At 35.8% G+C, this 27,962-nt stretch overlaps 1 protein-coding gene across 1 annotated transcript in view; it reads left to right on the top strand.

The window, feature by feature from the left end:
* Nucleotides 1-27,962, top strand: part of LOC119518036 (ATP-binding cassette sub-family A member 3-like) — a 204,228-nt gene that overhangs the window by 131,717 nt on the left and 44,549 nt on the right. The window contains exons 21-22 of the mRNA XM_037815141.1: nucleotides 12,255-12,473; nucleotides 17,183-17,350. Of these exons, the coding sequence (XP_037671069.1) occupies nucleotides 12,255-12,473; nucleotides 17,183-17,350 (387 nt within the window). The remainder of the gene's footprint in view (nucleotides 1-12,254; nucleotides 12,474-17,182; nucleotides 17,351-27,962) is intronic.

The raw sequence follows: 27,962 nt of genomic DNA, 5'->3' as shown, positions 1-27,962 counted from the left end.
TATTTCATAGGAAATAGAGGAGGCATTCAAATTCCTGTGAACAGAAGAATACATAAGGTCATGAGAAAGCACAAGCCCAGGTCAAGATAAAAGCCTCAGAAAAGACAGAGAAGAACCTGCACTTCACTTTTATCTCAAGCTGATTTTCTTGATAAGAGGGTGTTCCAGTTTGCTAAAGCTGGCATTTTGCAAAATACCAGAAATGGATTGGCTTTTATAAAGGGGATTTATTAGGTTACAAACGCATGGTTCTGTGGGTATAAAAGTGTACAAACTAAGGCATCAACAAGTGAATACCTTCACTAAAAAAAAGGCTGATGGCATCCAGAACGCTTCTGGCACTGGGAAGGGATGTGGCTGGCATCTGCTGGTCCTTTGCTCTCAGGTTGTGTTTCAAAATTACTTTATCCCAAATGTTTCCAGGCTTCTGTCTGTCTTAGCTTCTCTCAGGTCGATGCTTGGTTCTTCCGGGCATTTCTCTCTGAGCATCTTGGAGGTCTCTCTTAGCTTCTCCAGGGCAAACTCTGGGCTTCATCTCTTAGCTTAACATCTCCAAACGTTCTTCTGTCTGCATCTCCCAGCATCTCCAAGCCTCTGAGTCTGTGTCAGCTCTTAGCTTCTCTCATGGGCAGACTCTGGATTACATATCTTAACTTCTCTCCAAAATGTCTCTTGCAACTTCTCCGAGCTTCTCCTCTCCATGAGCTCTCTTAAAGTACCCCAGTGAACTAATCACTGGATGCATAGGGATCACACCTCCATGGAAATGATCTAATCAAAAGGTCTCACCTACAGTTGGGTGGTTCACATCTCCATGGAGACATACAATCAAAACTTTCCGCCCTAATCAAAAGACTAATAAGTCTGCCCCCACAGGATTGCATTAAAGAACATGGCTTTTCTGGGGGGCATTATAGATTCAAACCAGCACAGAGGACTACATTCTAAAAGAGCAACAACCAACACAGAGCCATTTTGCAAAGACTGTGAAATAAGTTTTTTGCATTGGTTTGTTTTTGTTAGCTCCTGGCACTCAAGGAAATCTCTCTCATATCCACTATCTGGATAAACACTTAGAAACACAGCTCAGGGACTCAACACCAGACTGTTCAAAATATCAAAATGTACTGGATGAAGACTTTTTAAAAATGATCTCCAATATGCTCAAGGGGAGAAAGGAAAATACAGAGTAAGAACTAAGGAATATCATGAAAACAATGAGTGAAAATTTTTAAAGGAAACAACTGAAATACTGGAGCTATAAACCCAATAACTGAAAGGAAAAATTCCCTACAGGATTTCAACAGCAGACTGGAGCTGTCAGAAGAATGAATTAGTGAACTCAAAGACAATACAGTTGAAATGAGTCAGGCTGAGGAGCCGAAAGAAAAAAGAATAAAAAGGAGTGAACAGAGCCTAAGAGTCTGGTGGGGCTTCTTCAAGAATACCAATATACACATTATGGGGGCCCCAGAAAGAGAAGAAAGAAAGGGCCAGAAGGAATATTCAAAGAAATAATGGCAGAAGACTTCCCGAATTCAATGAAAGACATTAATATGAACATTAAGAAGCCCAGCGAACACCAAACAGGATAAACTCAAAGAGACCCATGCCCAGACACACAGCAGTCAAACTGTTGAATGCCAAGGACAAGAAGAGAGTTTTGAAAGCTGCAAGAGAAAAGCAACGTGCTAGGTACAATGGAGTCCCAGAAAGATTAACTGCTGATTTCTCATCAAAAAACATGGAGACAAAAAGGCAGTGGGACAAAATACTTAAACTGATGAAAAAACAATTGCCAACCAAGAATTTTATATCCAGCAATAATGTCTTTCAAAAATAAAGGAGATGACTCCATTCCCAGATAATTAAGAGCTGAGGGAGTTTGTCACCAGTAAATCTGACCTACAAGCAATTCTAAAGGGAGTTCTTCAGACTTAAAGGAAAGGACACTAGACACTGGACCAAAGTGACATAAATAAGACCTCCTGTAAAGGTAACCAGATGGGTAATTATAAACACCAGTACTATTGAATTGTATTTTTTGGTACGTAGCTCCACTTTTTACTTCTTATAGGTTTCAAAATGCAAATGCTTAAAAAGTGATGATTAATCTAGTGTTTTGGTCACTCAATGTATAAAGATATAATTTGTAACACATACAACAAAGAGTTGGAGGGATGGTAGGTTATAGGAATAGGGTATGTATATGCCATTGAGGTTAAGTTGGTGTCAAATCAATCATGATTGTTATAGATTTAGGATATTAAATTTAATAGCCTTGACTGCTCTATCCGAAACCCTGAAAAGTAAACATGTTGAATGAACATCTGCCTGTATCTAGCCCACAGATGTTATTCAATAAATGTCAGTTTTCTTCCCCTTCCTGAGGGCAGGACCAATATTTAACATAATTCAGAGCATGTACTGAGTGACCATTAAGTAATATAGAAAAATATAGGAGAAATTTCTATATTACAAGAACCTCTAAACACATTTGTAAATACATGTCCTTTGTTATCTTGTGCTAACTTTGATTTGCACAAACCTTACTATTTGAGGCTATTTTAGTTCACAAAAAGATATTCTATTCTGAATGTGGACTCATCTAGCATTCTCAACGCTACATCTAATAAAGTTGGATAAAGTCTCTGGAGATTATAAATAAACCAAGTCTTCAGCTGATAATTCACCTCAGAATGTCTTCAGAAAAAAGGGAATTGCTCCTGGACTTGATGAAACAGCTAAGAGGGGACAAAATCCCATGATCAAGAAATAGATTTCTACATGAGGACAATTAAAAATCACTTCTGTAGAAGGTGGAAGAAAATGATGGCATAGAGAGGAGTGGAAGCTAGTTAGTCCCCCTGGAACAACTAATAAACAACCAGGAACATCTAGTAGATAATCTGGAATAACTGTGGGGGGGGGGCAGGCAAACATGACTGTCCACTCATCACACACCAACCTGAATTGGGAGGAATGCCCGAGATTGCAGAATAAAATCTGTAAGTAAAATCTGCATATCCAAGCCAAGAGTCCCCTCCCCCTACTGGCAGCCCAAACTGCAAAGCCTCACTGTGATAGACAGCAGCACTCCCCGAGAAAATGAATATAGCTCAGCCCAGCCCCAACTAAGGTTTTAATTAACAAATGTGGACTGCTCAACACAAGCTATGAATCCCCAACAAGCAGGCAGAGGCTTTTCGTGATGACTGATCTTGGAGAGTTGGAGGACATCTCTGGGAGGGAAGGGGAGCCCAGAGGACCAGGTGCTAACTATGGCTGATGGGTGAAACTGAGGGTGGCTGCAGACTGGCCCTAAAGGGGGGCTTTCCATCCCTTTTTCAGCTCAGTGGAGAAAGCCTCAGCCATTTTCAGTTCCCAGCACTCTGACCCAGACAAGGGTGGAGATAGCAGAGTCAGAGAGACTATTAAAATGCAAATGATATCTCCCCAGGGGTTGTATCTTCCCTAAGAGGAAAGAGGTGGGGCCCAGCTCTACTACCCACCTTCCATTCAGAACCAGAGCCTGGGGAAAAACAGCCAAAACAGAAACTAAGTAGGCCACACCTCCTTACACCAGTCTAGAGCTACAGACTGACAGGTGCCACCTGCTGGGCAGAAAAGCACAGTGGCTTGAGGCCTCACAAGGTGTATCAATCTTCTAAGATACCCTTAGGGAAACCAGATACTATTGCCTCCTTCCAAGACCTGAGCCTGTTCTGGTCTGGGAAAACCTGATTGGGGTAATCGAGGAAACCAGATGCCTTGACAAGAGAAAACTACAACCTACACTAAGAAAAATGAACTTATGGCCCAGTCAAAGGAACAAACTTACACTTCAACTGAGATACAGGTATTGAAACAACTAATGCTAAATCCAAAAAATTTAGGGAAGATATGGCAAAAGAGATGAAGCATATAACGAAAACTCTGGGCATACAGAAAGTAGAAATCAAAACTTCAAAAAACAACTGGCAGAATCTATGGAAATGAAAGGCACAATACAGGATATGAAAAACACAATGGAAACATACAACCACAGATCTCAAGAGGCAGAAGAAAACACTCAGGAACAGGAGAACAAGACACCTGAAATCCTACATACAAAAGAACAGATAGGGAAAAGAATGGAAAAATACGAGCAAACATCTCCAGGAATTGAATGACAACATGATATGCATGAATGTACATGTCATGAATGTCCCAGGAGAAGAGATAAGGGGCAGAAGGAATCACAGAGGAAATAATCAATGAAAATTTCCCATCTATTATGAAAGATATAAAATGACGGATCCAAGAAGCACAGTGTACCCAAAACAGAATAGATCTGAATAGGCTATGCCAAGACAGTTAATATCAGATTATCAAACATCAAAGAGAGAATCCTGAAAGCAGCAAGAAAAAAGCAATCCATCACATACAAGGGTAGCTTGTAAGACCATGTGCGGATTTCTCAATACAAACCATGGAGGCAAGAAGGAAGTGGGGTGATAATATTTAAGACACTGAAAGAGAAAAACCACCAAACAAGATCCTATATCCGGCAAAACTGTCCTTCAAATATGGGGAAGAGCTTAAAATATTCTCTGACAAACAGACAATGACAGAGTTTGTGAACAAGATACCTGCTTTACAGGCAACACTAAAGGGAGCACTGCAGGCAGAAAGGAAAAGACAAGAGTGAGAGGTTTGAACAATTTGGGGAGATAGTAGCAAAACAATGTTTAAGTACGCTGAACAAAGATGATTGTGAGTCTGGTTGAAAGAGGAAGATTAGGAGCACGTGGGACATCAGAAGGAAAGAGGAAAGATAAAGACTGGGACTGTAAAACTCAATGAAACCTACGGTGCTCAATGATTGTGATAAAAGATACAAATATGTCTTTATATGAGATAGAACAAATGAATGTCAACACTGCAAGGTGTTAAAAATAGGGTGGGATGGGGGAAAATACAATCAATGCGAACTAGAGACTATAATTATCAGAAACATTGTATTATGCTTCCTTTAATGTAACAAAGGTAATATACCAAAGCTAAATGCATATGGGGGGGGGCATAGGAGAAGTATTTGGGACTCTTGGCATTGCTGATGTTGTCTGACTCTTTATTATTCTTTAGTTTAATGCTGTCTTTCCTTTTGTTGCTTCCTAGCTGTCATGTTTTGTTTTTTTTTAGTTTTGTTTCTCTTTTGTTCTTTTACTTTTGTCTCTCTACCTTCTTTGACTCTTCCTCCTTCTTTGTGGAAGAAATGGAGATGTCCTTATATAGATAGAGGCGATGGTGGTGAATACATAAATTCTTGACTATACAGGGAACCATCGATTGTTTACTTAGGACAGAATGTATGGTGTGTGAACCATCTTAAAAAATGGGTTGGTGAAGAAACCTTGAGGGCATTATATTGAGTGAAATAAGTCAGACACATAAGGACAAATATTGCAGGGTCTCACTGATATGAACTAATTATAATATATAAACTCATAGAGAGGAAATATAAGTTACCAGGATATAGAATGAGGCTAAAGAATCAGGAGCGGTTGCTTATTATGAGCAGAATGTTCAACTAGGGTGAACTTAAATGTTTGGAAATGGACAGAAGTGATGGTAGCACGTTGTGAGAATAACTAACAATGCTGAATGGTGTGTAAAGGTGGTGAAAAGCGTAAGCTCAGAGTCATGCATGTCACCAGAAGGAAAGTTGGAGGTTAAAAGATGGGAATGTATAAAACAGTGAATCTTGTGGTGGACAATGTCCATGATTAACTGTATAGATATTAGAAATCTCTCTCATGAACTAGAATAAATATATGACACTATAACTAGAAGTTAATAATAGAGGGGCATATATGAAAAAAATATATACCTATTGCAAACTATATACTACAGTTAGTAGTATTTTAACATTTTTTCATCAACAGTAACAAATGTACTATACCAAACCTATGAATCAATAATGGAGGGGGGGTGGTTAGAGGTATGGGAGGACTTCAGTTTCCTTTTTTTTGTCTGTATTTATTTTCTGGAGTAATGAAATATTCTAAAAATTGGAAAAAAAATAATTGTGGTGATGGATGCACAGCTGTATGATGGTACCATTGTACACTTTGGATCTTTGGATAATTGTATGGCATGTGAATAATCTCAATTAAAAAAATCACTTCTGTAGATCAAAAAAAAATGTAATAGCCTTGGTAACACAAAATATCTGAAAAATATGTACAGAAAGATATGAGAAGGGACTTCAAATGGTGCACTACAAAAAAAGTCAAATAAATATGAATGTAGGCATTAATGGAAGAACAGAAAGAAAAAAAAGGTATAAGACTTAAAAAAACAAAATAGCAAAATGGCAGAAGAATGTCCTGCATTATCATTAGCTACTTTAAATGTAAATGGATTAAACTCTCCAGTTAAAAGGCAGAGGTTCACAGAACGGATACAAAGCATGACCCAATTATAAGCTGTCTACAAGACTCACATTAAATTTGAAGACACAAGTAGACTGAAAGTTAAAGAATAGAAAAAATATATACTATGTAAATAGTAACCAAAAGAGAGCTGAGGTAGCTATACTAATATGAGATGAAATAGACTTTAAGTAAAAAAAAGTTATGAGGGACAAAGAAGGTCACAATATAATAATAAAAGTTAGATTCAACAAGAGGACATAACAATTAAAAGTGCAGATGCACGTAACAGCACATACCCAAAATATATGAAGCAAATACTGACAGATTTGAAGGGAAAAATAGATGGTTCTACATTAGTAGTAGGAGACTTCAATACACCATTTTCAATAATGGATAAAACATCTAGATAGATGTTTAATACAGAAATAGAAGATTTGAATGATTCTATAAACCAAATAGAATAGTTTATATAGAACACTTCACCGAACAGCAGTAGAATACACATTCTTCTCTACTGCACATGGATCATTATCCAAGATCCACCATATGTCAGGTCACAAAATAAGTCCCAATAAATTCGAAACTATTGAAATCAGACAAAGCATCTTCTCCAGCCACAATGGAATGAAGCTAAAAATCAATAACGAGAGAAAACTGGAAAATTAACAAATATATGGAAATTAATCAGTGAACCCCAAAATAGCCAATAGGTCAAAAAAGAAATCACAAAAGACATTAGGATATATCTTGAGGCAAATAAAAATGAAAACACAACATACCAAAACACGGGAAGCAGCCAAAGCAGTGCCAGGAAGGAAACATATAGTTCTAAATGCTTACATTAAAAAGGAAGAAAGATCTCAAATTAGATATCTAATCACAAAACAGAAGTTTCTAGAAAGAGAGGCACAGACCAAACACAAAAAAAGCAGAAAGAAGGCAATAAAAAAGATTAGATTGAAGATAAATGAAATAGAGAATAAAAAATAAGGGAATCAATGAAACCAAAAGTTGTTTCTTTGAAAAGATCAATAAAATTGACAAATCTTTCACTAGAATATCAAAGAAATAAAAGAGAGGCACAAATAACTGAAATGGAAATGAAAAGGGAGACATTTACTACTGATACCACAGAAATAAAAGGATTATAAAAATATATTATGAACAAGAGTACACCACCAAATTAGATAACCTATATGAAATGGACAAATTCCTAGAACTAGGAATTAGACAAGCCAATTATCAAATTTATATGGAAGTGTAAGGGTCCCCCAAAAGCCAAAGTCATCTTGAAAAAGAAGAACAAAAGTAGGAGGACACAACTTCCTGTTTTTAAAACTTAGTAGAAAACTACAGTAATCAAAACAGCATGGTACTGGCACAAGAACAGACATATAAATCAAGGAGTAGAACTAAGGGTTCAAAAATAAACCCACATATCTTTGCTCAACTGATCTTTGACAAGGAAGCCAAGTCCACTCAATTGGGAAAAAATAGTCTCCTCAACAAATGGTGCTGGGAAAACTGCATATCCAGATTCAAAAGAATTAAGGTAGGCATCTACATCAGTCAATACACAAAAATCAACTCACGGTCAAAGACTAAACATAAGAAACAAAACTATAAAATGCCTAGAAGAAAACAAGGGGAAGCATCTTCAGGACAATATGTTGATCAATGGATTCTTAAACTTTATACCAAAAGCACAAGTGACAACAAAATAGGTTAATGGAACCTCATCAAAATTAAAAACTTTCATGTATCAAAGGACTTCATCATTAAAGTGAAAATAACAACTTATGGAAGAAAATATTTGGAAACCACATATCCAATAAGGGTTTACTATCCAGAATATATAAAGATCCTACAACAACAACAAACAACAACAAAAAACAAACAACCCAATTTAAAAATGGGCAAAAGACTTGAATAGACATTTCCCCAAAGAAGATATCCATCAGGATATCCCCAAAGAAGATAACCATCAGGAAAAATACAAATCAAAACCACAGTGAGATGCCATTTCATGCCCATTAGAATGGCTACTATTAAACAAACAGAAAATAACAAGTATTAGAGAGGATGTGAAAAAATAGGAACACTCATTCATTGTTGGTGGGAATATAAAATGTTGCAGGCACTTTGGAAAAGTTTGGCAGTTCCTCAGAAAGGTGAAAATAGAATTGCCATATGACCCAGCAATACCACTTCTAAGTATATATGCAAAAAGATTGAAAGCAGAGACTCAAACAGGTATTTGCACTCTGACATAGCAGCATTTTTCAGAATTGTCAAAAGATGGAAGCAACTCAAGTGTCTGCCAATTGATGAATGGATCAAAAAAAAAAATGTGGTGTAGTCACACAATGGAATATTATTCAGCTGTAAAAAGGAATGAAGTTCTGATACATGTGACAACATGGATGAACCTGAAGACATCATTTTGTGTGAAATAAGGCAGACACAATAGGACTAAATGTATGATCTTACTGATACAAAGTATTTAGGAAAAGCAAATTCATAGAGTCATAAACTAGAATACATGTTACCAGGGGCTGGCTTGGGGATGGAGAATGGGGAGTTAATGCATTATTGGTATAAAGTTTGTTTGGGCTGATGGGAAATTTTGGTAATGGATGGTGGTGATGTTAACACAACATAGTGAATGTTATTAACATCCCTTAATTATATATTTAAATGTGGTTTAAAGGGGAACTGTTAGGTTGTATATAACCTTACTAGAATAAAAATTTTAAAATCAAAAGGACTGTACAACACAGTGAGCTCTAATGTCAACTATGGACTATAGTTATTATAATAATGTTTCATCATTTTTAACAAACTTATACTAATGCAAACTGTCAAAAATAGGGAAAGCTGCATATGTGAGGGGGTATATATGGGAACTCTGTGTTTTCTGCATGTTGTTTTGTAAACCTACAACTTCTGTAATGGTCTTAAAAAACAACTAAAAAAGAAAGCATGACCCATATGGAAAACAAAAGCAATTGATAGAAACTGTCCCAGAGGAAGCCCACACATTGAACTTACTAGACAAAGATTTTAAATCATATATTTTAAATATGTCCAAAGAGATAAAGGAAACCATGTCTAAACTAAAAGAAACCATGAGAACAATTTTTTACCAAATGCAAAATATCGGTAAAGATATAAAATAATAAACCAAATAGAAATTTGGAGTTCATTATAATAACTGAAATGAAAATTTCACTAGAGAGGCTTCACAGCAGAGTTGAGTAGATAGAAGAAAGAAGCAATGAACTTAAAGATAGGTCAATTGAGACTATATAGTCTAAGGAACAGAAAGAGAAAAAGAAATTTTTAAAAAATGAGCAGTGTTAAGAGACCTGTGGGGAACATCAAGCAAACCGACATAAACGTAATGGTAGTCCCAGAATGAGAGGTCAGAGAAAGGGGTAGAAATAATATTTGAAAATATAATGGCCAAAAAAATCTCAGATTTAATTAAAGGCTCTAATCTATACATCCAAGAATATCAACTGCACATAGGAAAACTCAAGAGAGATCCATGCCAGACCCATCATAATCAAAACATCAGAAGACAGAGAGAGAGAATCTTGAAATCAACAAGACAGTTGTGAATCTTCCTATACAAGGTTTTCTCAATAAGATTAACATTGTAGACCAAATTATGAAAATCAAAATTATAAAACTACTGGAAATGATATAGTATAACATTACCATGGTTTCAGATAGGGAATATATTTTGAAACCAGGTTATTTAAAGAACTAACCATAAAGGAAAAGATGGATACATTTGTTTGCCTAAAAATTTCCTTCTCTTCATCAAAATCTATCATTAATAGAATGGAAAGGAAAGCTACAGTGTGGGAGAAGACATTGACCATACGTATTTCTGACACAGGATTTGTCTCCAGCATAAGAAGCCTAATAGAATGACACCGTAATAGTAAAACAGCAAAACATTAAAATGGACATACAAATAATAAAACATATTTTTAAGTGCCTAACTTAATAATTTATCAAGGAAATTAAAATTTAAACCACAATGAGATACCACTACACACCTGCAAGAATGACTCATATGAAGTACTGACAATAAATTTTGACAATGGTGTGAAACAACAGGAACTGCTGGAAAGTAGTTTGGCATTATCTTCTCAAGTTGAAGATAGCTATAATCTATGATTCAGTTATTCCACTACTTTTAGGTGTATACATACTCACCAAGGGGCATACACAGGAAAATCTGTATCATCATTATTCATAATAATAGAACACTGGGAACAGCCCATTATTCATGAAGATTAAAATGGATAAATTGTAATATAGACACCAGGGAAATACTATATAGCTATGATAATGAAGGAACTAGAGCTATACTTAATGACATGGATGCAACCACAAACATAATGTTGAGTGAAAGAAGCCAGATACGAAAGGATATATATGTATAATTACATTAATTAAAAATTCAATGTACAGATGATACTAAATACAATATTTAAGATGCATGCCTCTGTGGCAAATACTGTTAAGAAATAAATAAAACAAAAAAGAGAAGTGTTTATGATACATGTCAGAACAGTGGTTATTCTTACAGGGTTGGAGGAGAACATGATAGGTTTCTTTGGGTACAGCCATTGTGGTTGTTGTCCACGGGTTTGCTTTGTGATAATTTAGTATGATAATTCATTTATGTTTCGTGCAGTCATGTGAACCTGTTATATTTCATAATAAAGAGGCTAAAATATTTATTTGAAACCCTTATTTGCATTTTCACTTATTGATTAATTTGGATAGAATCTACATATTCACAATATGGGAACTTCTTGGCTAAGAATAGGGTGTGTTGGTTATTTATTCAATTAGGGATTTGACTTTTCTTTATAATTAGTTATGAGTTGTGACCCTGAAGACTTAGCAGCCTTACAGCATGGGGATTCCTAGGTCACTCTAATTATATTTGAATACCTTGTTGTATTTATTCTGTTTAGGGTTACAGTATGCTTAGTCAGAAACAAAACAGTCGTAGCTGTAGGTGTTGGATTAAATTAAGATCTCATTGTCTCTAATGCTATTGCTTCCACCACCAGAAACATCAGTCAACAACTGTATAATGGCTATTATTAACTTATACTTACTTTTTTCTTGCCAGTGGTTCTGCTACATATTATATAACTGCACAAAGGGACAACCCTGCCATTTGTGGAAGAACTGTAATTACTAACTAAGGAGAGATGTATTCCATAAATTTATTTCCTTTATCAGCTACAGGTTCCACCGCCCCCCTTCTAATTTATGTTTATATTCTCCTAATTTTGTGCTTCAGTGCCTCTTTTTCAATTTGAATTGAAAAAACTAAAGAAGGAGGCCCCTGAGTGGTGGGGGCACATGCAAGGGGAGTGAGAAAATAGAATAGAGCCAGGAGACCAAGTCTAAAGGTGTGAGGTAGGTTACATCATTCCACAGTAGGCAGAGGACAAAATATTTAGGGAAATAATCTACTTTTCTGGGAAAGCTGAGAGTTTTATTGGGGAAATGTATACTGCCTTTGTTTCTGAATTTAAAATATATACATACACATACTGAGTAAAAAAAGACAAGTTTAAGTGGTTCTGCTCACTGGAATGTCCTCTCATGAAGAAGTGTAGGTAACTTCATGCTCATAGGCTAAGACTTTTTTTTTAAGCGGACAATTGATTTTAAATGAAGAGTTATAGGCTAAATAAAGACAGGACTTGCTATTCCCTTTTCTAAAATGTTCTGGCTTGATTTCTTTTTGCACTTGCCCTTCACCTTGCCTTCATCTATGTGCTCTGTCTCAGGGAGTGTTCAAATATTGCCAAGCAGATATATATGTCATGGATTACCACTCTCTGGACACAATGTTGATCTTCACACTCTACGGTTGGTGTGCCATTCCCCTTATGTACCTGCTGAGCTTTCTGTTTCCTAAAAGTACTTCTGCCTACATCAAGCTCATCCTATTCAACTACTTCTCAGGCATTTTCAGTCTCCTTATAGATACTACAGTACAATTCAATGATGGTAAGTGAGGGCTTCACAAAGTTTCCCCTTCCCCAAAAAGCAGCAGCCAATAAGTAAGGAGGAATGAGCTTGCAGATACCTAGGAACATTCATAGACAATTAAGTTCCAGGTTTGAGGGGAAAGTCTGTACTTGATTTAAACGAATAAGTGTATTTTGAGTACCTGAGATAGCTTAAGCATTGTGCTAGAGCTGGAACCTTCATACTGAAGTGGTGGGACTGAACCTGATCTACAAGTCTTCTGATACGATTCCTCCTCTGTATCTTCTACCTCCTGTAGCTCCATCACATGATTTAAGGAATCGGTTTTGCAGTTGACTTTGGAAGTTTAGGAGCATTGGTTCCAGAGACTGATTTGTCAGACGGGAGGGGAGAGACAAAAGAAACAAAAGAGCATCTTTCTTCATAAAAGGGGCAGTCCTCAGAAAGTTAGAACAAATTATATCTAAAATATATTAGACTGCTATTATCATTAAAAGTGTTAGCCTTGATATGGTGGCACTTGGGAGTGAGGTGAAGTGAGAGAAGAGCAGAGATGAATCTTGAGCTCTTGATAGAGGGCAACGTTTCTGATCAGGGAAGGTTTATGCTAATACCTTTTCCCTAATTTAATGAAGACTACAAGATCCTAAATCTCCTAACAAGATTTTCCAAAAAGAAGAAAAACTATATAAGCACAACATGGTAAAACTAAACCCGTTTTCCTTCCTTCCAGACCTGGGTACTGTGGGATCCTTAAAATTTGTATATCCTTTTTCCCTTCTATGATTATAGGCATTTAAGCTTGTGAACCATGACCTAGAATTCTGGGGAGTTATCATTTAAGGGATTGGAGAGAAATAGTTGTGGCAAAATAAGAAGATATTACTGTTTTAGAAAGCTTTAAAGGTATCTTTTGGAAAGAATATGTTGCGAAAACTCAGGATGAGAACAAACAAAAAGTTAGTAGATTTGGCAATTTAGAAAGAAAAGGGACTTCCTCTTTCCAGCAGCATAGCCAATACTCAAAACTATACTCTCCCAAAAATAATGAGCTGAGAAAAAAAGTATGGAATTAGCAGAAGCCAAAAATAAAGTGAAAGCAAGTGTCCTTGGAGGTAAGCAAGCATTAAAGGTTGCTTTTGACCTGTGGTTATTGTCAGCATCTGGTGAGATTAATTTACCATTTTTGTAAATAATGAGGATCATAAAAGCAGGGAAAAAAACAAAGAAGTCAACCAAAGGTTTACTAGCTGCCTATCAAAAATGATAAGTGCAAAGTTAATTTTGAGTGAACAGAATTGACTCACACTAAATAGGACACAGAGAGGAAACTTCAAAAGTTTGATCTTCGCACTGGATGAATAAAAATTTACCTTGACAATTTATAAGCACATACCAATGTTCACATAGGTTTATGTCTTGAAACACAGTACCTATGTTAGCCAAAAATCTTAACCTGAGAATTTAAATTTTAAATAACTCCAGTCAGTTGTGCCCCCAGGTGAGTGATGAAAATATGCACAACTTTCCAGGCTTCCAAATATTCCCATTGTTAATTTTCTAGAGAAACTTAGACCAAGTTAAAAGAAAAAAAGGGAAGGAAGGAAGGGAGGGAGGGAGGAAGAGAGAAAGACACAAGACCTCATGAGCAAGTGCTAGCAGAAATCACAAACTATAGAATCAGACTTGCAAATATTTCAGATTTTGGAATTTTTAGAACAATCTAAATTATGTATATTTAAAATATTTAAAGAGTAACCGTCTCAGAAATAGGAACCAATAATATAAATTATATAGTACATAAAAAGTAGATTTGAAAATATCCAGATAGAGACTAGAAAATGAAAAGATTAATAATTTAAATTAAGAACCCAGATAGAAGTATCAGAATACTATACACAGTTAAAGAGAGAATTTGTGGTTTAAAGACTGACACAAAAGAAATATCCTGAATGTATCCCATGAGATAAGGAGATGGAAAACATGAAACAGGAGATTTTAACACACCTCTTTTGGAAGAGAGGTGAAGAATAAGTGTTATCTACTGAACGGTAGAGTTCATAAACTTGAGCTAATGTGCCTATATAGAACTAGTAACCCAAACATGTATTTTCAAGCACATATGGAGTCCTTGCCAAAACTGACCAGATGATAGGCCACATTCTTTGACCACTATGCAATTAAATTAGAGATCACTAACAAAGATAACTGGTAAAAGAACATACAGTAGGGAGTTTTAAAACACAATTCTAAATAATTAATTGGACAAAGAGAATCATAAAAGAAATTAGGAACATATTTAGAACTAAAGAGTATTATAAATACTTTGCAGCTAAAGAAATACTTGGAGGAAATCATATAGCTGTTAACAATAAAAAGGCTAAAACTTAATTAACAGATCATCCAACCTAAAAAGTTAGGAAAAGAACAGCATAATATACTCAAAGAAAGTAGAAGGGAAAAATAAAGATAAGAGCAAAAATTAAACAAATAGAAAACAAATATACAATAAAGAGCACCAAAAGAGCACCAAATAGAAAACAAATATGCACTTAAGAGCACCAATCAACTCACTGAGCGAGCTCATAAAATTTACATAATGGCAAGTAAATCAACAAAGAAAGGAAAAAGCATAAATAAACAAATACTAGAAATAAAAAGGGGACCTATAGAAAGGTGCTGCACCACTGAAAAGATAAGAGGATATAAACAATTTTAGGCAAAGAAACTTGAAAACTGAATAATTGTTACACTTCTAGAAAAAAACACAACTTACTAAATCTAATTTAAGAAGACTTAGTAAATTTGTATGATACTATAAGCATTCATTTAATTAAATTAAGTCAACAGTTCCCTTCAGAAAGAAAACACAGGCCTACATGGCTTTACTGATGAGTTCTATATATCCTTCCAGCTAAGACAGAAAAATACAAGATAGTACTTCTTAGCCCCTTCTATGAGATTAACAAACCACACGCCACAGCCTGACAAGAACATATTATAAAACAGCATTCCAAACTATATTCATGCATGAGCATATGACTGAAAATTTTTAAACAAAATATTAACAACTGAATCTAGGAAGATGCAGAAAAATCAATAAGGTACACAATAAAATTTCTTAGTGAAATAGAATTAGGGGAAAAAACTTGCCCAAATTTATAAAGGGCATATGTCTATGTATACCAAAATCTATAGCAAATATAATACTCATTGTTGACTCATTAAAAGCATTCCTTTTAGAAATCAGGAACTAGATGAGGATGACTGTACCCTACTTCTATTTAACATTACATATTAGGTCTCGATTGGTTCCATCACGTAGAAAATAAAATAAACATTTACAGATTGGAAATGAAACTACCATTTTTCAAAAATGCTACAAAATATGAGGAACTGTTACCAGAAATATGGAGAATGGATGCTGGGCACACCAAAAGAGCAGATATCTATACAGCCTTCTACAGAATTCTGTAGAAAGGATTGGAATTCCACCAGTATACACCAAGATGGCCACATCAGTTGTGTATAGCTGGTATCCAATTTAGTTGGTCAGTAGTTTATTCTGAACAGTCTGCGCCCATGCTGAACTGACTGACAAACAATAACACATTTTGTCAGTTTTCATCTTGCATCATCCCTAAGGAGGACTTCCATCATTTTCAGATACTATGTTTCTCTTCCTCACTTAGATCTTTCTCTACTGTTTGGAAATGAGAAGATACTTATGTTTGCTATAGGAAAATGCTAAAATATACTAGACCATACCTATGCTGTCCAATATAGTAGACATTGACCACATGTGCCTATCTAAATTTAAATTTAGATTAATCAAAACCAAATAAAATTTAAAATTTAGTTCCCTAATACTAGTCACATTTCAAGTGCTCAACAGCTGTGTGTACATATTGAACAATGAAGATAAAAAGCATTTCCAAAATTATGAAACATTCTGCTGGACAGTGGTAGTCTATAAAATTAACCCATTGCTTTCTTAGCATCTATTCATGTGGCCAATATCCCAAATTCTTCATTCTGGGTATATTATTTGTCTCATTGTCAAGTTAAGATATACTCAGGACAGAATTGCCATGGCTTTGGCACTTGAGGCTTTAATTCTTGGCCATCTCTCCTCAAATCTTGAAAGAATATTTTGCTTAGACTGGCTTTTTATATTTCCACGAAATCTGAGCTCAATATAAGAATTCTACAATGGCAATTCAAAAATTAAATGTGTTCATATTTCCAGGAGTCAAGTCACCAATTATTACTCATATTCGATTCATTCTTTAGAGAGACATTAGTTTGTTTCTTTGAAGATTTTTCTATTCTGAAAGATGGGAGAAATTTTCCTATCAGTTCCCTACAGTTGAAAGCTAAGCTCTATTCTCCTACCTCTATGTGACTCTCTCCGTTGATCAGTTGGGACTAGAAATGTAAAAATAGCCACAGTGGTTTCCAGTTAACGTCAGGTGCCCAGAAGACATAGCGTGTGAACACCCACTTCACAAAAAGGACTTTTCAGAATTCTGCAATTAACAACACAAACTGTGTCACTGGCTATCAACTAGAACAAGCTTCTTGGGAAATAATTAGTGTTCTTCAAATATAATCATCTGGTTTTTAATTCCCTGAGTTTGGTTTGATTCTCTTTGGGGCATTTGTTGTTCTGGGTGTGGTTCATTTTCTATAATGAAACCTAATCTTACCATCTTTTTTAGAAACAGGACATAGGCTTTCCAATGCCTCCAGAAGCTTCATACTTAATTTATTACTGCTGCTTCCCAATTACAACCTTGCAAAGTGCATCAGTGAATATACTACCATCTACCAGAATAAGATAATGTGCCTCAACCTAAAACCTCCTCCTGCCTACTTAAATTGTAGTAAAGAAAGTAAGTATTTTGGGGCTCCCTAAGTGTCTCTGGAATTAGCCTCAGGCTCAGACCATAGAAGATAAGGGAAATTAGCCTTTCCTTCAAAAGAAAGTAAGGCTATATGTTAAGTACATAAATCATTTTACAAGGCTATGAAAAAACTCCGTAAATATAATGAAGCCTCAAAAGTAAACCCAAGTTAAATTTAAAATAGTCATCAGATACAGAATAAGAACTACTAATAATCAACCACCTAGTAGCTTTACATATATTATTTTAAATGTTCACCACAACTTCAAGTTATGTGTTGTACTCGCTTTGAGGAAACTATATGCCCTATGTTGCACAGCATATATGGGCCAGAATGGGGATTCAAAAGTTAAGTTCTTTCATTGCAAAATGGATTTTCTTTGTGGGAAAGAACTTCCAGGGGTAGAACCTATATTTTAACTCTATTGTATTTGCCTTTGTTATAAGTAAGGAAAGAATCAGAAATGAAAGCAAGAAAAAGAACAGTTCTGCAGATTCATGGAATAAGAAGAGGCAAACTTTCATGTTTACCTTAGAAATGGTGACACTGTGTCATTTGTTAGATAGTTTAGAAAATATCTTATTTGTGGTGAAAGAGGGACATGCAATGGGTATTTAATAAGCTAGGTCCTCCCTAAAACAATAGTTGATGATCTCAAGGGGCAGCTCAGTATTCAAGCAGTTGTAAACTATGTAGACAATACACTTTAAGGGATGGATTGAAGTGGAAGAAAAATGGCAGAGAAAGATTTCATGTAAAATCTAGTGACAAAAAATGTAATGGTATAGTTGGATGTCCATAGAAGCAGGGATTATTTTTGTATTTTTCATTGCCTGGCACAGTGCCTTACACATGAAATTTAAGCTAAACAATGTAACAGATAAGTAAGGAACTATGTTTCTTTTCTTAGCAATTAATTAGAAGTCTAGGCAAGGGGTGGTGTTCTGATTTGCTAAAGCTGCCATTATGCAAAATACCAGAAATGGATTGGCTTCTATAAAGGGGATTTATTAAGTTACAAGTGTATAGTCCTAAGGCCATAAAAGTGTCCAAACTAAGGCATCAACAAGAGGATACCTTCACTGAAGAATGGTCGATGGCATCCAGAACACCTGTCAGCTGGAAAGGCATGTGGCTGGTGTCTGCTCTTCTCCAGGGCAAACTCTGGGTTTCATCTCTTAGTGTAGCATCTCCAAACGTCCTTCTCTCTGCAACTCTAAGCATCTCTTAGCACCAGTGTCATCTGGGTCTGTGTTGGCTCTTAGTTTCTCTCTTAAATACTCCATTGAACTAATCAAGACCCACAGGGAATGGGCAGGTCTCCACCTCCATGCAAATAACTCAGTCAAAGGTGTCACCCACAGTTGTGTGAGTCACATCTCCATGGAAACAATCAAAATGTTCCATCCTAATCAAAAGACTGATAAGCCTGCCCACCACAAGATTGTGTCAAAGAACACAACTTTTTCTGGGGGACACAATATATCCAAACTGGCACACGTGAAAAGTGGGAAGTGATAACTGTTAAAACAAGGTGTCCTCCATCTATGAAGTAAACTAAATATGTTTTGAGTAGAGTGTAAAGAAGATAATGGTTGAATATTAAAATCTGGGTGGCATAGTTATTGTAATACTGGCACTGCAGGCAACAGTATTTGCATGGCCATAATAATGTAAATGCAATTTATTGGTTTTCAACATTGGGTATCAGTTATAGACAAAAAGAGGACAACTTGATTTTAACTACCAAAAAATGTAATTATTGAGAAGAGGGGCAAGATGGCAGCATAGAGAGGAGTGGAATTTAGTCAGTCCCCTGGAACAGCTAATGAATAACCAAGAACAACTAGTAAATAATCTGGAATAACTGCTGGGGGACAACTGTGACTGTCCACACATCATACACCAACCTGGATTGGGAGGAATGCCTGAGATTGTAGCGTAGAATCTGTAAGTAAAAGCTGTGGAACTGTGCCGGGAGCCCTTCCCCCCATGGCAGGCTTTGCTGCAAAGCCTTGCTGTGCTAGAAACTGGGAACACTGTCCAAGAGATGTGAGTGAATATAGCTCAAGTGAGCTCCAACTGGGGTTTTAATTAACAAATCTAGACTGCTGAATACAAGCTTCAAACCCCCCAACAAGCAGACAGAGGCTTATAGTGATGACTGACCTTAAAGAACCAAAAGACTCATCTGTATTGGGAGGGAGAGCCCAGAAGACCAGGCGTTACCTCTGACCAACAAGTGAAACTGGGGGGGAGGGTGGGGGGCGGTGTATACTGGCTCCAAAAGGGGGCTTTCTGTCCCTCTTTCTCTCTCAATCTGAGGGGCCAGAGGAGAGAGCCTCACCACTTTCAGCTCCCAGCACTCTGACCCAGACAGGGATGGAGATAACAGAGACAGAGGGACTATTCAAATGCAGATGATAAATCCCTATGGGGATTTATCTTCCCTAAGAGTAAGGAGATAGGGCTCAGCTTTCCTTCAGAACCAGACCACAGAGTCTGAGAGAAAACAGCTGAAACAGAAACTGAAGGGACCACACCTCCTTACATCAGTCAGGAGTAACAGGCTAACAGGTCACCTGCTGGGAAGGTTAGGAAAAGCCCAGCAACTGGAGACCTCACAAGGTGTGCCAGTCTTCTAAGACACACTCTCAGGGAAACCCATCTGAGACCTGAGCCCATTCTGGTCTGGGAAAACCTCATTGGGGTAACTAAGGAAACCAGATGACTAGACAACAAAACTACAACCTATACTAAGAAAAACAAAGATATGGCCTAGTCAAAGGAACAAACTTACACCTCTGTCAAGATACAGTTGAGATATTGTTTCACTTTAATAAAACAATCTATTAAATATTTTCAAAGAAATGTGCTAAACCAAATCAGCAAATTCAGGGAAGATATAACAAAAGAGACAAGTGCTATAAAGAAACAAACATAAGGTAGAAATTGAAAAATTTGAAAAAACAACTGGCAGATTCTATGGAAATGAAAGGCACAAGAGATGAAAAACACAATGGAGACAAACAGCAGATCTCAAGAGGCAGAAGAAAACACTCAGGAACTGGAGAACAAGAAACCTAAACACCAATACACAAAAGAACAGATAGGGAAAAATATGAGCAATGGCTCAAGGAACTGAAGGTCAACATGAAATGCATGAATATACATGTCATAGGTGTCCCAGAAGGAGAAAAGAAGGGAAAAGGGGCAGAAGCATTAATAGGGGAAATAGTCAGTGAAAATTTCCCATCTCTTAGGAAAGACATAAAATTACAGATCTAAGAAGTACAGCATACCCCAAACAATAGATCTGAATAGACCTATGCTAAGAAACTTAATAATCAGATTATCAAACATCAAAGACAAAGAGAGAATCCTGAAAGCAGCAAGAGAAAAGTGATCCATCACCTACAAAGGAAGCATGATAAGACTAGGTGCGGATTTCTCAGCAGAAACCATGGAGGCAAGAAGGAAGTGGGTGTGATACATTTAAGATACTGAAAGAGAAAAACCACCAAGAATCCTATATCCAGCAAAACTGTCATTCAAATATGAGAGAAAGTTTAAAATATTCTCTGACAAACAGACAATGAGAGAATTTGTGAATGAGATACCTGTGCTACAGCAAATACTAAAGGGAGCACTACAGACAGATAGGAAAAGACAGGAGTGAGAGGTTTGGAACACAGTTTGGGGTGATAGTAGCACAGTAATGTAAGTACATTGAACAAAGATGACTGTGAATATGGTTGAAAGAAGAAGGTTAGGAGCATGTGGGACACCAGAAGGAAAGAGGAAAGATAAAGACTGGGACTGTATAACTCAGTGAAACCTAGAGTGCTCAACAATTGTGATAAAATGTACAAATATGTTTTTACATGAGGGAGAACAAATGAATGTCAACCTTGCAAGGTGTTAAAAGTAGGGTGGTACTGGGGGAAAAATACCATCAGTGCAAACTAGAGACTATAGTTAACAGAAACTTTGTATTATGCTTCCTTTAGTGTAACAAAGGCAATATACCAAAGCTAAATGCCTTTAAGAGGGGCACATAAGGGAGGGGTATGGGACTCTTGGCATTGGTGATGTTGTCTGACTCTTTTATTCTCCTTTAGTTTAGTTCTGTCTTTCCTTTTGTTGCTTTTTATCTGTCATTTTTTTTCTCATTTTTTTCTTTTTTCTCTTTACCTTCTTTGACTCTTCCTCCTTCTCTGTGGAAGAAACGGAGATATTCTTATATAGATAGTAGTGATGGTGGTGAATACATAAATATGTAACTATACAGGTAATCTGATTTACTTAGGATGGAAAGTATGGTGGGTTAATAAACCTGTCTTAAAAAAAAATGGGTTAATGAAGAAACGTTGAGGGCACTACATTGAGTGAAATAAGTCAGACACATAAAGACAAATATTACATGGTCTCACTGATATAACTAATTATAATATGTAAACACATAGACATGAAATATAAGTTAACAGGATATGGAACGAGGCTAAAGAATGGGAAGTGGTTGCTTATTATGAGCAGATATTGAACTAGGTTGAACCTAAGTATTTGGAAGTGGACAGAGGTTATGGTAGCACGTTATTGTGAGAATAACTAAGCGTGCTGAATGGTGTGTGAATGTGGTGGAAGGATGAAGCTTAGAGTCTTGTATGTCACCAGAAAGAAAGTTGAAAGTTAAAAGATGGGAATGTATAAAACAGTGACTCTTGTGATGGACAATGTCTGTGATTAACTGTAGAAATATTAGAAATCTCTTTCGTGAACTAGAACAAATGTTTGACACTATAACTAGAAGCTAATATTAGAGGGGTATATAGGGAAAAAATATGCCTATTGCAAACTCTGTTCTACAGTTAACAGTATTTTAACATTCTTTCATCAATAGTAACAAAGGTACTATACCAATACTATGAGTCAGTAATGGAGGGGTGTGGTTAGGGGTAGGGGAGGAACTGAGTTTCCTTTTTTTGTCTTTATTTCTTTTCTGGAGTAATGAAAATGTTCTAAAAATTGGGAAAAAATTAATTGTGATAGATGCACAGCTGTATGATAGTACTGTGGGCAACTGATTGTGCACTTTGGATCTTTGGACAATTGTATGGTTTGTGAACAATCTCAATAAAATTTCAAAAAATTTATGAACAAAAAAATGTAATTATTAACAACCTTGACAACATGAGAGGAGTTAAGAGATGCTCTGTATATTTTATGGAATAATAAATAGAGGCATAAGACTAGAAGTAAAAGGGAAGAGTAGAGGAAATTTTTAAAAGCAATGTAATTATATGAGAGAGAAACAAGTATAAAGGAATTAGGCCCCTTATCTATCAATGTAGGAAAGCAATAGATAATATATTAAGTTAATAACAATAGCAATATAAATATGTTTAAAAATGTAAAAACAATAATAGTTGTCTTACAACTTTTAGAGACTCTACTCCGATGTTTCATGCTGTACTGAATTTCATTGCTTTAAAAATAAATTATTTACTCTGAGGTTGTTCCTGATACTGTGAAATTTTACAATTAACTACTTGGCTGAGTTCTAAGGACTTTCATGGTAATCTGATTCCTATCCTTTCTGGGCAACCACTTTATTTCTTCTGAAAACTCCCAAGTTTCCTTTTTCCCTTGGTGTTGTGAAATTTTATCATAGACATTCAAAATGCTTAGCATTTATTCCAAAAAGAATTGCTTTCTTTGTTCTTCTAGGCCCTTTTCTTTTTTGTTGTTGGTTCTCTCAAAAACTCAAGTGGTCCTTCTATTCATTCACTAAATGTTTATTTAACCATTACTATGTGTCAGGTACAGTAATTGATGCTCTGATATGGTGGTAAGCAAAACACAAAAGTTTCCTGACTTACTCATACTTATATTCCAGTGATGGTGATGTTGTAAAGTAAATAAATAAGGAAATAAACAGGGTATTGAGAAAGAAAATAAAATATAACCTATACAGAAAAATGCAAAAGTTTTAACTGTATAGCTCAATGAATTTTCACACACAGAACCTACCCAGGTGAGCTCATCTGAGATCAAGAAATAAAACATTACCAGCATTCCAGAAACACCCTTTATGACCTCTCCCAGTCAAAACCTCTCTTTTCCCCCAAAACACTACTGTTCTGACATCTCCACCATAGATTAGCATAGTGTAGCCTTTTTAAAGGAAATAATATTATGTAAGATTGTGTGTTTTTTGTCTTCTTTTTGCTTAACAATATGCTTGTGAGTTCCATCCTTAAATATAGCACTAGTTTCACAAATTTGCATTGCTGTATAGTATTCAATTATCTGAATGTACAATTTATTTACCCTTTCTAATGTTGACTGACACTTGAGTTGATAACACATGAGAGCTATGAGAAATAATACTTTTATGAACACACTTTTTAAAACTTCTGATATGTACAACTCAAAATTTCCATTTTCAAGTATATAAATCATTTGTCTTCATTTGATTCACAAATTGTGCTACCACCAACAACATACATTATCCCAAATTTTCCATTACTTCAAACAGAAACTCTGCACCCATTAATAACTCCTTCTCTCTCCCACCCTCAGCCCTTGGTAACCTATAATCTACCATCTGTTTCTAGAAATATGCTTTTTCTAGGTTTTTTGTATAAGTGAGATTATTTGTCTTTTTGTGTCTGGCTTTTTTCACTCAACATGGTGAATTCAAGGTTCATCCTTGGTGTAGCCTGCATCAGAACCTCATTCCTTCCTACAGGTGAATGGTATTCCTTTGTGTGAATATACCACATTTTGTTTATCCAGTCATCTGTCTGTGGAAACTTGGTATTCTTCCACCTTTAGGTTACTGGGTATAATGCTACTATAAATATTTATGTACGTATATTTGCTTGAGTCCCAGCTTTTAATTCTTTTCCATATATACCAAGAAATGGGATTGCTGGGTGATATGGTAATTCTATTTTCAAATTTCTGAGGAAAGGTGAAACTGACTTCCGCAATTGCTACACACATTGTATAATGCCACCAACAATGTATAAGAGTTCCTATTTCTCCATATACTCACCAACACTTTTTATTTTATGTTTGTAATATTAGCCATTTCAGTGAGTATGAAGTGGTATCTCATTGTGTGAAAGAAGGGAGCTGACTCTGTCTCTCCATTCCTGCAAGAAGTTCTTCATTTGCTTTTTAACACAAGGTTATATAGCATAAGCATTCCTTTTACTACATGACTGTTTTCCCATTTCACAATGGGACTTTAGAAAAACTACATTTTTTCTAAAATCACAAGACTCGTATGTTTACAGCCTTGGGGAACAAACTGCAGGGTCATAATAACCTTGAGATCAATCTCTTCTAGGCAGGGTGGGAAGCAGAGGCACAAAGGGAACCCAGCTCATTCCTTATCTTAGTTGCCTGCCTTCAGGCACACATTGCCTTGGCCTTCTCCTAACCCTTTAGGAGGCGGACTCCCTGATTAACTTGCCAAGTCAGGAAACCTCCATGCTTCCACATCACTGTGGTCTTAATTTGCATTTCCGTGATGACCAGTGATGTTGAGCATCTTTTCATGTGCTTATTGGCCATTTGTATACCTTCTTTAGAGGAATGTCTATTCAAGTCCTTTGCCTATTTTTTAACTGGGATATTTTTCTTTTTTGTTGAGTTGCAGCAGTTCTTTATATATTTGGGATATTAAGCCCTTATCAAATATATGGTTAAAAATTATTTTCTCACATTCTGTAGATTGTCTTTTTACTTTTCTAATAGTATTCTTTGATGTACAAAAATGGTTTTAATTTTGAGGATGTCCACTTTATTTTTTCTTTTGTTGCTTGTCATGTTAGTGTCAAATACAAGAAATCAATTCCAAATCCAAGGTAACAAAGACTTCCCCCTATATTTTCTTCCAGGAATTCTATGGTTTCTGCTCTTATGTTTAGGTCCAGCCACAAAGAGTTCATTTTTTTTTGTATATGGTGTGAGTTAGGAGTCTAACTTCATTCTCTTGCATGTGAATATCTAGTTTTCTCAGCACCTCTTGTTGAAAAGACTTTTTTGCCCAATTAATATACCAGGCATGCTTGTTGAAAATTACTTGACCATAGATTTATGAGTTTATTTCTGAACTGACAGTACTATTGCATTGGTTTATATGTCTATCTTTATGCCAATACCACATCATTTTGATTACTATGGTTTTGCAGTAACTTTTGAAATCAAGAAGTGTGAGACCTCCAACTTTGTTCTTTTTCAGTAATGATTTGGCTATTGGGTCCCTTGCAATTCCATATGAATGTGAGGATTTTTTTTTTTTTCATTTCTGTAAAAAGGCTGCTGGGATTTTGATAAGAAGTAGCATTGACTCTGTAGATTCTTTATCTGGCTTTGGTATCAGGGTTATGGTATCCTCACAGAATAAGTTATGAAGAGTTCCCTCCTCTTCAATTTTTTGGTAGAGTTTGAGAATTGGTGTTAATTTTCTTTGAATGTTCAATAGAATTCACCAGTGAAGCTGTCTGGTCCTGGACTTTTCTTCATTGTAAGGCTTATCCTTATGAATTCAAGGTCTCTACTTGTTATGGGTCAGTTGAAATCTTCTATTTATGCTTGGTCTATTTAGGTAAATGTTGCATTTCTAGGAATTTGTCCATTCCCTGTAAATTAACACATTCCCATACAACTGTTCACATTATTCTCTTAAAATTCCCCTCTTTTCTGCACCATCAGTGTTAACACCACCCATTTCATTTTGAATTTTAGTTATTTTCATCTTCTCTATTTATTTCTTTGTCAAATTAGCCAAACATTTGTTAATTTGATCAAAGAGGTAATTTTTGGTTTCAGTGACTCTCTTGATTGTTTTTATATTCTTTCTCATGCATCTTTGTTCTCGTATTTAATATTTCTTCTGAAAGGAGCAAAAGAGAAGCAATTCATCACATACAAGGGAAATAACATAAGACTAAGTAATGACTACTCAGCAGCCAAAATGGAGGGTGAGAAGGCAGTGGTATGACATGTTTAAAATTCTGAAAGAGAAAAATGGCTAACCAAAAATTCTTTATCCAGAAAAGCTCTCCTTCAAATTTGAGGGAGAGCTTAAAATCTTCGCAGACAAATGTTGAGAGAATTTGCTAACAAGAGACCTGCCCTACAAGAAATACTAAAGGGAGCCCTGCTAGCTGAGGAAAAAAAAGAAAGGAGAGAGAGAGATCTGGAGAAGGGCACAGAACTAAAGAGTTTTAATAAGGGTACATTAAAGGAAATAGAGAGGGGGAAAATATATCTGACAAATAAAAAACAAAGGATACGATGGCTGATTCAAGAACTGCCTTCACAATAATAACATTGAATGTGAATGGATTAAACTCCCCAATTAAAAGATAAAGATTTGCAGAACTGATTAAATAATATGAGTCATCAATGTATTGTTTACAAGAGACTCATCTTAGACCCAGAGACACAAAGAAATTGAAAGTGAAAGGATGGAAAAAATATTCCATGCAAGCTACAGCCAAAAGAAAGCAGGAGTAGCAATGTTAATCTCTCATAAAGTAGACTTTAAATATAAGGATGTCATAAGGGACAAAGAAGGATGCTATATACTAATAAAAGGGAAAATTCATCAAAAAGAAATAAGAACCATAAATGTCTATGCACCCAATCAAGGTGCCCCAAAGTACATGAGACAAACATTGGCAAAACTGAAAGAAGCAATAGATGCTTCCACAATAATTGTGGGAGAATTCAATACCTCACTCTCTTCTATAGATAGATCAACCAGACAGAAGAACAATAAGGAAGTTGAAAACCTAAACAATGTTTTAAATGAATTCATCTGAACAGACATATAGAGCATTACATCCCAAATCACCAGGATACACATTATTCTCTAGTGCCCACAGAACTTTCTCCAGAATAGACCATATGCTGGGCCATAAAACAAGCCTCAATAAATTTAATAACATTGAAATTATCCAAAGCACATTCGCTGATCACAATGGAATACAGCTAGAAGTCAAAGACTTAGGGCATTCACAAATATCTGGAGGTTAAACAACACACTTCTAAACAATCAGTGGGTTAAAGAAGAAATAGCAAGAGAAATTGCTAAATACCTACAGACGAATGAAAATGAGAGCACAACATATCAAAACTTATGGGATGCAGTGAAAGCATTATTGAGGGGGAAATTTATAGCTCTAAATGCATATGTTAAAAAGGAAGAAACAACTAAAGAACTAATGGAACAACTGAAGCAGCTAGAAAATGAACAGCAAACTAATCCTAAACCAAGTAGAAGAAAAGAAATAACAAGGTTTAAAGCAGAAATAAATGACATAGAGAACAACAACAACAACAACAACAACAAAGAATAAATAAAACCAAAGTTGGTTCTTTGAATATCAACAAGATTGACAAGCCCTTAGCTAGACCAACAAATTAAAAAAGAAAGAAGACCCAAATAAAGAAAATAATAAATGAGAGAGGAGACTTACTGCAGATCCTGAAGCAATTAAAAAAATCGTAAGTGGATTCTATGTACAACTGTATGCCAACAAACGAGATAATGTAGAGGAAATGGACAATTTCCAGGAA

This window comes from Choloepus didactylus, chromosome 21 (genome assembly GCF_015220235.1).
Source record: "Choloepus didactylus isolate mChoDid1 chromosome 21, mChoDid1.pri, whole genome shotgun sequence".
NCBI lineage: Eukaryota > Metazoa > Chordata > Mammalia > Pilosa > Megalonychidae > Choloepus > Choloepus didactylus.
Note: the sequence above shows the minus strand (reverse complement) of the source record. Positions and strands in the feature narration are given on the sequence as shown.